Source organism: Haliotis asinina, chromosome 13 (genome assembly GCF_037392515.1).
Source record: "Haliotis asinina isolate JCU_RB_2024 chromosome 13, JCU_Hal_asi_v2, whole genome shotgun sequence".
NCBI lineage: Eukaryota > Metazoa > Mollusca > Gastropoda > Lepetellida > Haliotidae > Haliotis > Haliotis asinina.
The window spans coordinates 28,688,685-28,706,539 of record NC_090292.1 but is presented as its reverse complement, the minus strand read 5'-3'; the positions used below and the strand labels follow the sequence as shown (position 1 = coordinate 28,706,539).

General features: G+C 41.7%; 1 protein-coding gene across 1 annotated transcript; it reads right to left on the bottom strand.

Annotated features, from left to right (window-relative positions):
- Positions 1-3,081: 3,081 nt before the first annotated feature.
- LOC137259789 (mammalian ependymin-related protein 1-like) lies at positions 3,082-13,242 on the bottom strand. Its single transcript, XM_067797401.1, has 6 exons — positions 13,089-13,242; positions 12,066-12,176; positions 10,073-10,157; positions 9,384-9,545; positions 6,139-6,236; positions 3,082-3,230 (listed from the first exon to the last, which is right to left on the bottom strand). Exons 1-6 carry the CDS (start codon positions 13,221-13,223, stop codon positions 3,180-3,182), a joined length of 642 nt encoding a protein of 213 aa, XP_067653502.1. The 5' UTR covers positions 13,224-13,242; the 3' UTR covers positions 3,082-3,179.
- Positions 13,243-17,855: the final 4,613 nt, after the last annotated feature.

The window sequence follows — 17,855 nt, the reverse complement described above, 5'->3', positions numbered from 1 at the left end:
TTCGATTCCCCACATAGGTACAATGTGTGAGGCCCATTTTCTGGTGTCCCCCGCAGTTATATCGCTGGAATATTGCTAAAAGCGGCGTAAAACAAAACTCACTCACTCACTCTTTATTTACTCCATTATCTCCTTTAGTGTGTGTTGGGAACAAACTGAACGCCCAGCAATAGTAACTAGAAAATGGTTTTTACAACATTATATAGTAAATAATAATTAGATCTAATACTTTTGAAACGCATAAATGATTCATTCAACAATGATTTTTTTTATAACAATGTATGTGCTTTCAAATATAGAATAATAATAGAAGAATATGGCCTATTTATTATTTGTATTCATTTGGTGTGTATCATTTCAGTATAACATTGGACTGATCATAGTGATGCCATGGACATTGATCTTAAAAGGTATAACAATAGTCATGGTATGGCATCATCTGGGTGATGCTGATGGGGAACCTGATACCCCCTTACCCAACCCATATTTAGCTACAGATTTGTGTATAATAGAGAAACATTCATTCATAAGTGTGTGTGTTTTTAGCTTTTAGCTTGTTTTGTAACAGCCCATTCATATAAGGAGTGAGTGAGTCTAGTTTAACGCCGCTTTCAGCAATATTCCAGCAATATCACGGCGGGGGACACCAGAAAATGGGCTTCTCACGTTGTACCCATGTGGAGAATCAAACCCGGGTCTTCGGCGGGAGGAGCGAACGCTTTAACCACTAGGCTACCCCACCGCCCTCATATAAGGAAAGGTTGCCCTGTCTAAAAGACAATGATATACAACACTCCCAGATGGGGCTCATATTTGTTGAAGACATGTTTAGTAAAACACAGTTATTAATATTAGATAATGTGTCCATTAAGTATTACATAAAAACATCGAGCATGGAGTACATTCAATTTTGGAACCTCTTGCTATTAAAATCAAAATAACCAGACAGTTTAATACAGACAAAGTTGGACTGCATGACACAGGCATGTTAGAGAAGCAGTCTATTACATTTCCCTCAGCTGTTTAATATATATAACTATAGACATAAGTTATACACTTCTTCTGAAAAAAACTCTAGTTTTACGTGCATAGAGATTGGGAGAGTAAGATTCGTATCCACATTTAACAGTGATTTAAATTGTTGTTAATAGAAAGAATCAGACAAACTATTGATAGAACTACATCATGATTGTTGTAGGTTGTTATAATTAAATGATCTTTGTTTCAAACGGTGAATAAATATCTTCACACCTTGTGCTAATAACACATGTTCAAATTCAAAGTTAAACGGAATATTTTAATGAGCAACTCATACTGTACAGCACAGGCGAGACAGTTTGCATTCATCCAAATACTGTACCATGCACCAATACCTTATAGCCTTTGTAGTGTGTACAGTTTATAGAGGGGTTCTGCCACATTCTCACCAAACCATAGCATTGTTTGCAGTTATGAGAAACAGGTACAACCACAGCATTGTTTGAAGTTATGAGAAACAGGTGCAATCATAGCATTGTTTGAAGTTATGAGAAACAGGTACAATCATAGCATTGTTTGCAGTTATGAGAAACAGGTACAATCATAGCATTAGATATCATGACATGGTTTATTTTCAACTTTCATTTGACATCTGTACAATGCCATAACATCCTTTTTTACTGTGTGCATCAAGAGTAATTAGTGTTTTAGTCCAAAGAGGTTTAGGTGTCAACATTCTACCCAATATCTATATGAAATACAATTTCTCAATACACACCATAAGATTTGGATTTTTTAAAACTAAAATCACAATAGTAAAGTGGTCAAGAGGTACTGAGCAAATTACTTAAAATTAAAAAGCAAAATCACTGAAGGTGATTTTAATAATGTATGCATGCACTGTAGTAAAGTATAATAAAGTTGAGCAAAAAGTCCATAACAGCATTTAACCAAACTGGGTAACTAATATCTGACTGAATAACTGTTGATGTCAGATGATTTGTATCCGATGTATTCTAAGAACGCCAGGGTTATCATACGAAGCATAATCAATGTACAGCAAATGTATACAGTGATGCTGGCTTCAAGACAAAAAAAACTACAGTTCTCATGACAGGTGTCATAGGTAAAACTCACCCTTTATTTTAACAGTTCACAAAGAATGGAATGTTCATCAGTCTAAAATGTTCTCCCAATATATGTATGCCAATTTATTAACATACTGATCATAACATGTATTTTGGTATGTTTCGTTTAGGAATATAAAGTACCAATCCATCGTTTTAGCTGTATATGTATGTGTCTACTTTTACATACTGATCATTTGATTCACCATGTTTATTGTAATCAAAAACATTTCTGAATGATATTGGTGTATATGTTAACTATTTCATGTTGTTTTGTAGAGGATAAATATCAGAATGACACACCCTAGGTGTCATTAACATCATACGTATTGATCTAAACGCTTTACCTGTTAATTTCACAAAGGGGTGAAAAGTATATCCACTAAACCTAACCTGAAACTATGGATGACACGGGACATAATGGGCAATATTTTCGTCATAAAATATGCTAAAATGAAGATGCTAACTATATTCAATCAATGTAGTCGTCCAGATAAATGTTTTATGTATACGATTTCGTGGTAATAGCGAGCTGACACGAAATATTAAAGCACATGTCAGTGACGAAAATAGGGTGTGTGTCACTGATTGCATATAGCCCATGTAACGACGATTTTCGTGTTTCGAAACTGCTTAAATAATGTTTTCCAACACTGACAGTGCCGATTTCCGTTGCACTGGTGACGTACACTTTGCCATAGTATCGATGAAACTTCTATGAAAAACTTCCTCGGATTTTCTATAGTAAATGTATGGCGCGTCTCCCTGCAGTGACGACCGCCATTCGGCAGAAGTTGCCTGGGTCAGTGTAGGAGCGCAGGCGCATCAGACCCAGGGACCCAGGCTGAGAATTACGACAGTCTTAGCGCTAGGGTGATACTTTCATGGAGCGCCTATCTCCCACTTTTACAAAGAATTACGACAGTCATAGCGTTAAGGTGAACAACAACAAAAACAACAACAGATCAAGGCGGAATTGTTCTGCTTGTGTCTTTTTTATTGATCTAATTTCGACACAGAGTTGCTGTTTCCCTCTGGACAGGGAGGCGAGGCAGTTTGATCCAAGGGAGATAACTACACATGGAGGCCAAGCAGGCCACGTCCCTCACTCTTCTTGAAGGGTTCCTGTAATGACAATACATATATAGATGCATAAATTTCTGACAAAACGTTGATAGAGGGAGTGATTGATATGTTGTGAGCGAGCGAGTGAGTGAGTATGGTCTTACGCCACTTTTACCAATATCACAGTGGGGGATACTGGAAATAGGCTTCACACATTGTACCCACGTGACCCGTGATAGCAACCCATGTTTGTTATAAAAGGCGACTGCGCTTGTGGTGACAGAAATCAACAAATACAACGTATCATTGGTTCAGGTATGTTATCACTGATGAGAAGTTACTGGAGTATCGCCTTTTTATAACAAAATCGCATACCATCAAAATGACACTGAGAGAGTCGTATCAGCTTGCTGAACTTCTTTGTTAATTCCTTTTGTTAATTGGTTATCATCACACCTGATAATCCGTTTGAAGTCGGTAACTACAAAGCACTTCCACCTGAAGCAGTCCCGCTAGTCAGAGTTAATTAGCGATGTTTTCATAGTAAATTACCTTGAAGGGCGGAGATTTCAGTCCGAAATCCGAGTTACACAAAGTCCGAATTAGTTAGCCTACATGTAATGATAACTTACTTAACTTCTGCCGGGACCAACAATTTGGTCCAAATTTTATAGAAAACTGAGTTACTTAGGGTCCAAGTAAGACAACTTCCACTGTATTTGTTACCCCATTTTTGTGGTTTTTATCATGCTGATTGACCAGTGAAGGTCCCGGGGTAGAATAGGCCTTCAGCAACCCATGCTTGCCATAAAACTAAAGGGCGACTATGCTTGTCGTAAGGCTTGGTTGACACATCATCAGTTCCTAAATGCGCAGATCGATGCTCATGTTGTTGGTCACTGGATTGTCTGGTCCAGACTCGATTATTTACAGACGGCCATCATATAGCTGGAATATTGCTAGGCAACGATAGCTATACGTGCAAATGCGGGTCAGAACTGACCTTCTGCAACCCATGCTTGTCGGTAAAGGCCACCAACGGGATCGGGTGGTCAAGCTCGCTAACTTGTTTGACACATGTTGTCGTATACCACTTGCGCAGACCTATGTTCATTTTGTTGATCACTGGATTGTCAGGTCCAGACTCGATTGTCTACAGACCACCGCCATATAACTGGAATATTGTTGAGTGCGGCGTTAAACTAAACTCACTCACTCCTGATATAGATGGCACCTGACATCTCAGATATAAATGACACCTATCATCTCAGATATAAATGACACTTGTCATCTCAGATATTAATGACACCTATCATCTCAGACATAAAGAACACCTATCATCTCAAATATAAACGACACCTATCATCTCAGATATAAATGACACCTATCATCTCAGCTATTAATGACACCCATCATCTTAGACATAAATGACACCTGTCATCTCAAATATAAACAACTCCTGTAATCTCAGATATTAATGACACCATCATCTCAGATATAAATGACACTTGTCATCTCAGATATTAATGACACCTATCATCTCAGACATAAAGAACACCTATCATCTCAAATATAAACGACACCTGTAATCTCAGATATAAATGACACCATCATCTCAGATATAAATGACACCTGTCATCTCTGACATAAATGACACCTGTCATCTCTGACATAAATGACACCTATCATCTCTGACATAAATGGCACCTATCATCTCAAATATAAATGACACCTATCATCTCAAATATAAATGACACCTATCATCTCAAATATAAATGACACCTGTCATCTCAGATATTAATGACACCATCATCTCAAATATAAATGACACCATCATCTCAAATATAAATGACACCTGTCATCTCAGATATAAATGACACCTATCATCTCAGATATAAATGACACCTGTCATCTCAGATATAAATGACACCTATCATCTCAGATATAAATGACACCTATCATCTCAGATATTAATGACACCATCATCTCAAATATAAATGACACCTGTCATCTCAAATATAAATGACACCTGTCATCTCAGATATTAATGACACCATCATCTCAGATATAAATGACACCTATCATCTCAAATATAAATGACACCTGTCATCTCAGATATAAATGACACCCGTCATCTCAAATATAAATGACACCCGTCATCTCAAATATAAATGACACCTGTCATCTCTGACATAAATGACACCTATCATCTCAAATATAAATGACACCCGTCATCTCAAATATAAATGACACCATCATCTCTGACATAAATGACACCTATCATCACTGTTGCACCGATCAGTGCTCATGATGTTGATTACTTAGTACGTTTACAAACCATACAAAGCCGTATTGCTTGAATATTGCTGAGTGCAGCGTAGAGCAACACACAGGAAATCACCAGTCTCGATGCATCGACTTGGATCGTTATTTGTTCGCATTAGTAGTATCCTGGATCGTTGGAACACGTCTGGGTATTGTGACAGAAAAGCAGAGGATCGAATCAGTGAGGGTTTTTGTATCATTAACACACTCTTTGACGTGATCCCAGCTCCCTGGAAAATACCCACAGGCAACACGTAACACTTTGGGTAGATGTTTCTAGGCAACACCACTTTGTTGTGATCACAGACCTCTGGTAGATGTATATAGGCAACACGTACCACTTTGGTGTGATCACAGACCTCGGGTAGATGTTTATATGCAACACTTACCACTTTGGCGTGATCACAGACCTTTGGTAGATGTTTATATGCAACACCTACCTTTTTGGCGTGATCACAGACATCTGGTAGATGTTTATAGGCAACACTTACCACTTTGGCGTGATCACAGACCTTTGGTAGATGTTTATATGCAACACCTACCTCTTTGGCCTGATGACTGACTTCTGGTAGAGGTTTATAGGCAACACTTACCACTTTGGCGTGATCACAAACTCTGGTAGATGTTCATATGCAACACTTACCGCATTGGGTTCATCACAGGCGGTTGGTGGGACGAAGACAGATGGGTTTTTGATGCCGGGAGTGATGTTCACAAACCCAGTACTGGTCATTACGGCAGCTGAAACAGAGACGGCACTTGTTTCATTCAGTGAATGAGTTAGTCGATTTTTCCTCCACTGTAGTACAAAAACAACTTTCAACACACACACAATGAATTTGATCAGGGTTTTCACCCTTAAGAGTAAATACCAGAACCGCTAACCCCTTGTGGGTAATCCCTTTCCAAAAGTTAAAACCTAGGAACAATATCAGGTTACAATTTTTGAAAGATCCATCAATGAATCAACATTTAGTTTTAATGGCAGGTCCGGTCTTCAGTTATTCAGACAGGTTTTCCTATTAAATTTGCATAGAAGGACACCATTCAATGGATTAAGAGAAACATCATACACCCGAATCAAGGGGCCTCACATACCCGAATCAAGGGGCCTCACATACCCGAATCAAGGGGCCTCACATACCCGATCAAGGGGCCTCACATACCCGAATCAAGGGGCATCACACACCCGAATCAAGGGGCCTCACACACCCGAATCAAGGGGCCTCACATACCCGAATCAAGGGGCCTCATACACCCGAATCAAGGGGCCTCACACACCCGAATCAAGGGGCCTCACATACCCGAATCAAGGGGCCTCATACACCCGAATCAAGGGGCCTCACACACCCGAATCAAGGGGCCTCACATACCCGAATCAAGGGGCCTCACATACCCGAATCAAGGGGCATCACACACCCGAATCAAGGGGCCTCACATACCCGAATCAAGGGGCCTCACACACCCGAATCAAGGGGCCTCACACACCCGAATCAAGGGGCCTCACACACCCGAATCAAGGGGCCTCACACACCCGAATCAAGGGGCCTCACATACCCGAATCAAGGGGCCTCACATACCCGAATCAAGGGGCCTCACATACCCGATCAAGGGGCCTCACATACCCGAATCAAGGGGCATCACACACCCGAATCAAGGGGCCTCACACACCCGAATCAAGGGGCCTCACATACCCGAATCAAGGGGCCTCATACACCCGAATCAAGGGGCCTCACACACCCGAATCAAGGGGCCTCACATACCCGAATCAAGGGGCCTCATACACCCGAATCAAGGGGCCTCACACACCCGAATCAAGGGGCCTCACATACCCGAATCAAGGGGCCTCACATACCCGAATCAAGGGGCATCACACACCCGAATCATGGGGCCTCACACACCCGAATCAAGGGGCCTCACACACCCGAATCAAGGGGCCTCACATACCCGAATCAAGGGGCCTCACATACCCGAATCAAGGGGCCTCACACACCCGAATCAAGGGGCCTCACATACCCGAATCAAGGGGCCTCACACACCCGAATCAAGGGGCCTCACATACCCGAATCAAGGGTCCTCACATACCCGAATCAAGGGGCCTCACATACCCGAATCAAGGGGCATCACACACCCGAATCAAGGGGCATCACACACTAGAATGAAGGGGCTTTATACACCTGAATCAAAGAGGCATCAAACACCTGAATCAAGGGGCTGTATACACCTGAATCAATGGACACCTGAATCAAAGGGTATTATACACCTGAATCAAAGGGACATCGCACACTAGAATGAAGAGGTTTTATACACCTGAATCGAGGGACTATACACCTGAATCAATGGACACCTGAATCAAAGGGTATTATACACCTGAATCAAAGGGACATCGCACACTAGAATGAAGAGGCTTTATACATCTGAATCGAGGGACTATACACCTGAATCAATGGACACCTGAATCAAAGGGTATTACAGACCTGAATCAAAGGCTTTGTACACCTGAATCAAGGGGCTTTATACTACTGAATCAATGGACACCTGAATCAAGGGGTATTACAGACCTGAATCAAAGGCTTTGTACACCTGAATCAAGGGGCTTTATACTACTGAATCAATGAACATCAAGCACCTGAATCAAGGGGCATTGTAGAACTGAATCAAAGTTCATTATGCACCTGAATCAAAGGGCTTTATGCACCTGAATGAAAGGGCTATACTTCTGAATCAAAGGGCTTTATACACCTGAATTAAGGGACATCATACACCTGAATCAAAGGGCTATACACCTGAATCAAAGGGCTTCATACACCTGAATGGAGAGGCTTTATACACCTGAATCAAAGGACATTACACACCTGAATCAAAGGGCTATACACCTGAATCAAGAGGTTTTATAGACCTGAATCAAAGGGCTATACACCTGAATCAAAGGGCTATTTTACACCTGAATAAAGGGGCATCATACACCTGAATCAAAGGGCATTATGCACCTGAATCAAAGATACATCATGCACTTGAATCAAAGGGTATTATAAACCTGAATCAAAGGGCTATACACCTGAATTAAGGGGCATCATACACCTGAATCAAAGGGCTATACACCTGAATCAAAGGGCTATTTTACACCTGAATCAAATGGACATCATACACCTGAATCAAGAGGTTTTATAGACCTGAATCAAAGGGCTATACACCTGAATCAAAGGGCTATTTTACACCTGAATACACCTGAATCAAAGGGCTATACACCTGAATAAAGGGGCATCATACACCTGAATCAAGGGGCATCATACACCTGAATCAAAGGGCATTATATACTAGAATGAAGAGGCTTTATACACCTGAATCAATGGGCATTATATACTAGAATGAAGAGGCTTTATACACCTGAATCAATGGGCATTATGCACCTGAATCAAAGATACATCATGCACTTGAATCAAAGGGTATTATAGTCCTGAATCAAAGGGCTTTATACACTAGAATCAAGGAGTGTTGTAGACTTGGATCAAATGGCTTTATACACCTGAATCAAAAGACATCATAAACCTGACTCAAAGGACTCTATTCATCTGAATCAGAGGGACATCATACATCTGAATCAGGGGTCATCACACACCTGAATCAAGGGTCATCATACACATGAATCAAGGCATACGCCTGAATAAAGCGCCATGATACACCTGAACCAAAAAGTATCATGCACGTTTAATTAAGAGCACCAGCAGAGGAAGCATTGCACATCTCAATCAAAGAACACCGGGTTCGACACGCCACATTGGTACAATATGCGAAGCCCATACCTGATGTTAACCGCCATGATATAGCTCTAGTGTTGCTAAAATCGGCATAAACCACACTCACTCACTCACTCGGCTAGCTACGTACTTGTCCCGAGATTACCGTAGGCGACCTCGCTGATGGGGATGCACCCTGTTGCGGTCATAGAGACGTAGGCTGTGAAGGGGTCTTGTTTGATCATGTATGACGTTGCCTTCAGCATGTTGTCAGCGGCGCCGTAGTAAAAATTACCGAGCTCTTTTGCATTATCTGGCGAAGAAATAATAACATATCCTAGCTAGAAAGCCACAAATTATCCGCATCGTTACAACCTATCTGTAGGGGGGTGACTTTGTATTCTCAACTCACATCTTTGTACCAACACTTCTCGTCACAGTATCAACACATACCGACTTTGTATCATCAACTGACATTTTTGTATCATTACATATCTTCTTTGTATCAACTCGCATTATTGTATCAACGCATAGCATTCTTTGCATTAACATATAACGTCTTTGAATTAACACATACCGCCTTTGTATCATCGCATCGAATCTTTGTATCAATACATACCGTCTTTGCATCATCAACTTGCATATTAAAATCGATCATGCTTTTGTCAACAAAAATAATTAAACACCCACTCACTCATCGCACGCTCGCTCGGTCACCCATTCGCTTGCAAACACTTTTTCGCACTCACTTGCTTGAAAGTTCGCTTGATTCGCACTCACTCACTCACTCACTCACTCACTCACTCACTCACTCACTCACTCACTCACTCACTCACTCACCTGGGACGCAGGCCTTCTTAAAGGGTTGGTCAAACTCTGTCACGGCACATACGCCTGTCATCTCGTTGTACTGATACATCAGTTTCTGTAAAATTATCCAGATATATCACCCCTGATATACTCTCTCAAATGACGTCAAATGTGACGTAACATTAACACGTGCATTAATGCACACAGGTCCTCTTTCCCACGAGACAGTAGTAATGCTACGTGTTTGTCGCTTAGTAATATCAAAGTCTGTTACTCATAGAAAAACTATTTCATTAAACCTTGCACAAACCTCTCATATTGAGAGGTAATGACGACATGACGTCACTCTGGAAAGGACGTCACGGGGACTGTTCCAGTATTACCAATGGCTGAAATAACGACGTATATTTGACGTCAGTTGAAATCAGGACGTCCAGTTGACGTCAGTTGAAGTAAACACGTCCAGCTGACGACAGCTGAGGCAATGTCGTCCAGCTGACGACAGTTGAAGTAATGACGTCCATCTGCCGTCAGTTGAAGTAACGACGTCCAGCTGACGCCAGCTGAGGCAACGTCGTCCGGCTGATGACAGTTGAAGTAATGACGTCCATCTGCCGTCAGTTGAGGAAATGTCGTCCAGCTGACGTCAGTTGAACTATAGACGTCCTGTTGACGTCCACTGAAGTAATGTCGTCCAGATGACATCAGCTGGAGTAATTATGTCCAGGGTCACCACTACTAGATTTTCCAACGAATCTGTGAAACATGATTCACGGATTGTCGTCTACATAAAAACGCACTTATCTTAAATGTTGTCTTAATCTTAAATTATCTTAATCTTAAATTGTTGAAAACATTTAACATACGTTGGTAGTATTTTTCGGCCTGAAACCGACAGGCTATCGGAAGGGAGTTAGAGGATTTAACGCTCGTTTCACAAAGGAAACTTGTATAGACATAAACGGGCACATTACATTTTGCAACATATAACAATAGGGTGTTCAGAGGAAACTAAGACCGAATAATGAGAACATGATGAAAGGCGACCACCAGACAGGACAACAAGTAGCATCATCTTTTTGCGTCTCCGGTAAAGGCACTGACGTGGATCGAGCTAGCGACCTTCCGTCGAATATTGATGTACCGAACTTACGCTTGTATCGACATAAGTGCTTGACATTGCGTTTTTCTTATCGACTCACTAAATCTCGGATAACTCGAAGTACGGCGTTGTACGACGTATTCGGACACTTGACTTGTTTCCATAGATTTAGATGCTATTTCAGTGTACATAAATAATGTCTACGAAGTGAGTTTAGGGTGGATCCTTGTCAAGTTTGACAGGAACATGTGAAACCATCTCTTCTCTGCGCACGGAATTTCAGTTCATTTCACTGACCCCTATTCAGCTGCTGACATCGCATCTATCAACTTACGTATGGTTCCACGTATGGCCGGCATGTTAAAGGAGTTCACGGCACCGTAAATACGTTGATGAAATTGTTGCCATTCGATAATGATCATTGGTCTGGTCCAGGATCTGTTATTTACAGACCACCGCCACATAGCTCAAATATTGCTGAATGCTGCGTACAGCTCGACCCACTCACTCTCTCACTCGCCCCCGTTCGATAAAAAAAAAGCAACGTGACCTTGTACACAGAAATTGTATGATCGTAAGTAAGATGATTCCTCACAAATGTACAAAATTTGGCTTGGATCTTATAAAAATTAAATTCAAGAAAAATACTTATGCTTCACTAAATGTGCATGTAAGTCTATGGAAACAACGTCAAATGCCAATACGTTTTGCATATACAGTGGAAGCTGTGTAGACCGGCACTCAGCGGGACTGAAGAAACAATCCAGTTTAGGCAACATGCCGGATTGTACATCTGATGATAAATGATGGGACTGAGAATGCTGGCGTTGACAACTTACCGGATTGGACAGATGCCGGTTCTGACAGCTTCCACTGTATGTAGCTATTTAACTGCGACACAACGTAAAGTATAGAGATTACCTTGTTGTAGTCGATAATGGTCATGTTCCTGTAGGTCATGCCGTCAACCACGGTGGTGGTGTTAGATGCCAGTTTCATGTTGGTGAAGTCGTAGGACACGAAAGTCGTTGACTGTAGAAGAAGACACCGATAAATCGTCTCGAAAAATAAATGTCCAATGAAACCATCATGGAAAATGACACCAGTTGTATTTGACCTTTTTCACAACACATGTTAACGTATTTTTGCCAGTGAATAGTTGACTTACCTTTGCAAGTGTTTTCAGCAGGAGAGGTTGATCATGTAAGATGGTGTGGGAGATTATTTACAATAATTGGAGTTTGGTGTAAATGGTAGACAACAACAAAACAACCAACACAAAAACATCGGAACCAAACTTGAGTCAAGCAGACAGATATAAAGAGGACTTAATGTGTAAATCGAGTTTTGATCAGACAATGCAACACATATTAAAGACCTTCAATCATTGTATCCACTGGTTAACAATATCAACCCTTGGTGTGTTTGAGTTTAGCAGAATGCTTTAGAGAGTAACAAAAAAAAGACAACACCATCCAACAACTAACCCGGCCTGTCACGGGTCCCCAAGTCTATGTTGACAGCTTCTTGAAACGGGGTCATTGTCTGTAAATAATCGAGTCTGGACCAGACAAGCCTGTGGTTGACAAAATGAGTATCGATCCACGCAACTGGGATACAATGAAGTGTCAATCAAGTCAGCGAACCTGACCACCCGATCCCGGTCAGTGATGACACCAGGTGTTCGCGAAAAGGGGTACGCATTTGTTCTTCATTCAAATAACTGTTGCTAGTATAGGTTTTGGAACGTGCCTCCCAAACACATCCATGACGGGCATACTACGCTCAAGTTCGGAAGACTTGTCTGGGAAGAACATATTGCTCATGACATCAAACACTGGATTGTCTGGTCCAAATTTAATCATTTACAGACCACCGCCATATAGCTGGACTAATGCTGAGCCTGGCGTTAAACTACAAACAAACAGACAAAATCATACATACCTGAGCTGAGGTTGTGATCCCGTTGGTCACAGATCCAACAATGCTGCCGGCAATGCCCTCCCATTGGTCGGGGGTGCAGCATGGATCAGCTGAAGCGAAGGCAACGAGAAGAGCATACACGGCGATTTTCATCATGGCGACAGTTTTGTGATGCGTCGATGGAATGACGCCCGCTCAACATGCCTTATATATACACCCAAGTGGACTTGATTGTCGGTAGCTATTTGGCTGGAGTGTAACCGGAGCCTTGAAGCGATGTCGAAATGTGTATGGATGTACTTCAAACATGCTTGCTGAGGTCACCCGAGCTGTAATCGAGTGTTTAACCCTGTCCTGGTTTAAACAGCGCATCGAATGTCCTTGGTCCAGCTTGACACCACGAACAAGAGCCGTCAGGAAAGCTTACCCCGCGACAGTCCTTGGTGCTTATGTACGGGAGGCTTTGTTTACCCCTTTTCGCGAACACCTGGTGTCATCACTGACCGGGAACGGGTGGTCAGACTCGCTGACTTGGTTGACACATGTCATCGGTTCCCAATCGTGCAGATCGATGTTCATGCTGTTGATCACTAGATTGTCTGGTCCAGGCTCGATTATTTACAGACTGCCGCTATATAGCTGGAATTTTGCTGAGTGCTACGTAAAACTCAACTCACTCGCTCGTCACTGACGTTTAGAGATCCATTCATGTAATTTTCACCTGCAGTTTGGCTTGAACGCCAGCCGAAATGTGGACTGGTTGTATTATTTAGAAGCAATAAAATACATCGACAGTGAAAAAAACAGGTGATTTTAAATACTGACTTATGATGAGCATCGCTCTGCGCGATTTCAGCTATATGGTGGCGGTCTGTAAATAATCGAGTCTGGACCAGACAATCCAGTGATCAACAACATGGACATCGATCTGCGCAATTGGGAACCGATGACGTGTGAACCAAGACAGGGAGTCTGACCACCCGATCCCGTTAGTCGCCTCTTACGACAAGCATAGTCGCTTTTTATGGCAAGCATGAGTTGCTGAAGTCTTATTCTACCCCAGACCTTCACGAGTTTCCTTGCCTCGTAAAAGTTGTCATCTGATATAGAGCCATGCAACATTCAAGTACATTCCATGAAATATCACAAAATTGGGATAAAATTCATGAACAGTGAAAGAGTTGAAAGAACGAAATTTCGACTAAGTGAATGAGTTTGGCTTAACACTGCTTATTCCACACCGGAAATCGGCTTCACACGTTGTTCCCAAGTGAGGAGTCGAACCCGGGTTTTCGGCCTGACGAACGAACGCTTTACCCATCCAACCACTCCGTAGGAGTTGTATCAAAACTACTTTTTAACATAAAGAGAACTGTCCCCTCTCCGTGACTATACATATGTTGATACATTTACAGGTCCTGGAGTATCAGAGGTCAAAGTCAGAATCGAACTGTTTAGTTCCAATTGATCTGTCATAAATTGAAGATGTTGCGGTTCCAAGGGTGCGAATTTTTTCTTTCGTAAGTTTGCGTGGAGCTTTGTCAAATCGCAAGTTGATGCCAATTCGTAAACACGTCTTAGTGTAACCTGGCCACAGGCCACCAGTCAAGGCATTGTATGCAAATATATTCAATCAGCCTCTGATCAAGTGTTCACAACTGCTGCTGTCAACGGATATCACTCGACGTAATCCGATGAAATAGAGCTTATAGAGTTGACACTGTGCATGATATTCCCGTTAACAACTTCGGGTATTGAGTAATTGAAAAAAAGGAATAAATTGTTCATACCAAATCTGCATGTACTAAGTGGGCGTATTTTAGAGAGTGTTTTTATTTATTTATTTATTTATTTATTTATTTATTTATTTATTTATTTATTTATTTATTTATTTATTTATTTATTTATTTATTTATTTATTTATTTATATATATATATGTAAAATATGTATTTTGTCCCATTCAGTTGTAACAAAAATATTGCCACTCCCTTAGATTTCAAAACGTCCCTTTCCACCATCTTTGTTATTCATAACAAAGTCTAAAATATAGACTCATGCACATTTATCTTTATTTTGGATAAAAATTGATGAAAATATTATTCTTTTCTTATGAGCCGAAAACTGTCAGAGACATGGCGGAATATAGCTGGGGTTGCAAAACTTGTCTCTCATATGGACGTTCCCTCAGGTCCTTTATGTCTATACCTTGCTTCCTTAAGGCTAGACGTTCTCTTATGCTTAGACGTTCCCCTTTGTCTAGACGTTGTACTATGTCCCTATGTCTAGACGTCTATGTATAGACGTTCCTTTAAATCTCGGCTTTCCCTAAGTCTACACTTTCTCCTATGCATAGACGTTCCCTTAAGTCTAGACGTTCATTTAAATCCCGGCTTGCCCCATGTCTTTATGTTCTCTTATGCTTAGGTGTTCCCTTAAGTCTAAACGTTCCCTTAAAATATGCCGTTCTCTTCTGTCTAGACGTCCTCTGAAGTCCATTATGTCTAAACGTTCCCTTAAGTCTAAACGTTCCCTTAAAATATGCCGTTCTCTTCTGTCTAGACGTCCTCTGAAGTCCATTATGTCTAAACGTTCCCTTAAGTCTAGACGTTCCCTTAAATATGCCGTTCTCTTATGCCTAGACGTCCTCTGAAGTCCATTATATCTAGACGTTCCGTTATGTCTAGACGTTCTCTTATGTTTAGACGTTCCCTGAAGTCTAGACGTTCCCTTGAATATGACATTATCGTGTGCCTCAACGTCCCTTTAAGTCTCGATGTTCCCTTATGCCTAAATGTTCCCTGAAGTCTAGACGTTCCCTTAAATATGACATTATCTTGTGCCTCGACGTTCCTTTAAGTCTCGATGTTCCCTTATGCCTAGATGTTCCCTTAAGTCTAGACGTTCCCATCTTTCAAGACGTCCCCTTGGGTATAGACGTTCCCTTAACTCTTGGCGTTGTCTTATGTTTAGACGCTTCCTTATGTCTAGACGTCACCTGAAGCCTAGACGTCGGTTTTATAGGTATGTTTGCAGTCGAAGGATATGTGAGGCCAATTTCAGGTGTCCCCTGCCTGAAATGTTGGCATATTCAACGGCGTTAGTCTTTGTCATGTCATAAAACAAGATATTATATTATAGCATATAGTATCCCCCTGGCAATGTGTACATACTGCTATAATACTCAGGTGTGGTTTAACCAAGTAAATGATAGTCGGTGCTGATGAGGCTTAGCATTCTCCTGGAGTGAGTTCGTTGGTTGACTGGTTGTTTATATAGCGCTGCACTCTGGTATATTCTATAAGGCTGTCGTCTATAAATAATCGAGTCTGGACCAGACAATCCAATGATCAACATCATGAGCATTGATCTGCACGATTGGGAACCGAGGACATGTGCCAACCAAGCCAGCGAGCTTGACCACCCGATCCCGGTCAGTGATGACACCAGGTGTTCGCGAAAAGGGGTACGCATTTGGGATATGGTGACATGTGTCAGCCAAGTCAGGGAGTCTCACCACCCAAACGCATTATTCGCTTTTTACGAGAAGCGTGGGTTTCTGAAGATCGATTCTAACACTTATGTTCACAGGTAAGATTCTCCTCGGGAGCTGAAAATGCGATCAGGATATCAAGTGTGTGTGTGTGTGTGTGTTGGGTTTCATGCCGCTTTTAGCAATATTCCACAAAAATCACGGCTGGGGACATGGAGGATCCCAGAAATGAGCTTCACTCATGTGGGGACCCGAATCCTCGGAGTGGCGAACGTACGCTTTAATCACAAGGCTAACCCTCCTCCCCTAGGATATCAGCGTTCAAGTAGAGTAGTGTTACTAAATGGAGACAAAACCTAAAGTTTCCAACGTGACGTTGTCAATTTCAGTTGTCATTTAGCAAACTTTTATGATCCCAATAGTGGTGGGCGATCCTCGAAGGTGCCAGGCTAGAGATCCAGCGAGCTACAGGTGCCGGGATCGTGTCCACTGTGACTGGGTGTGAAAACCTTGGAGTCAACTTTGTGTGCATCCAGATTCTTTCAGTGTTGCCATACCTCCTTGAGTACAGCCTGAGTACCTGAAAGAACCCACGGATCCATCAACTGACCAGATGGTGGCCACACGAATACGTGCAAACGCCGGTACAGCAACGTGCAGTAAACTTGGACAAAGTACTGCGAGTAGGTATCTCGCAAGGATGGGAAAGTCACATAAACCTGGCACAGCTAGTGGATGTGGAGATGTATACTTTCCAGGGAGTTGAGACTGATACGAAGTGCCGTTGAGATTGATATCCTATGATCGAGGAAAAAATTACTGTGAACAGCCTTGCTGGAACTCGGCGCTATGTACATACATAATAATAAAAGCAGGAAAAATAGATTATAATAATAGCAGGAAAACTAGATTATAATAATAGCAGGAAAACTAGATTATAATAATAGAAAAAAGTTACAACTATAACCCTACACCCTCAACCCAGACAGAGAAAACAATCTCGATGATTTAACGAAATAGGCTCCATTGGGAGAAATAGGCAAACCCTTAGTGAATATGACATGAACGAATCTTTGTAAATCATCGAAGACACCGGGCACCTGCCGGAAGAGGGCCCTGTCTTGTCGGTAATATGTAAAACGCCATGGCCTGTATGCACAAAAGTAATCATACAGAAACCTGTATCTGTATCGGTATCTATGTACACAAGTCTGTACCTTGCTAAACCTTAGCCGGACGATCATATGATAAACAGCACAATCTGTTGATCGTCGCGATTTGTAAAGCTAAAAACGAT

Coding starts and splice junctions, on each gene's coding strand:
- LOC137259789 (XM_067797401.1), bottom strand. CDS start 13,223: ATGATGAAAATCGCCGTGTATGCTCTTCTCGTTGCCTTCGCTTCAGCT. Junction 9,546..10,072: donor TAAGAAGGCCTGCGTCCCAG/GTGAGTGAGTGA, acceptor TTTCTTCGCCAG/ATAATGCAAAAGAGCTCGGT. Junction 6,237..9,383: donor CTACGGTAATCTCGGGACAA/GTACGTAGCTAG, acceptor TCTCTGTTTCAG/CTGCCGTAATGACCAGTACT.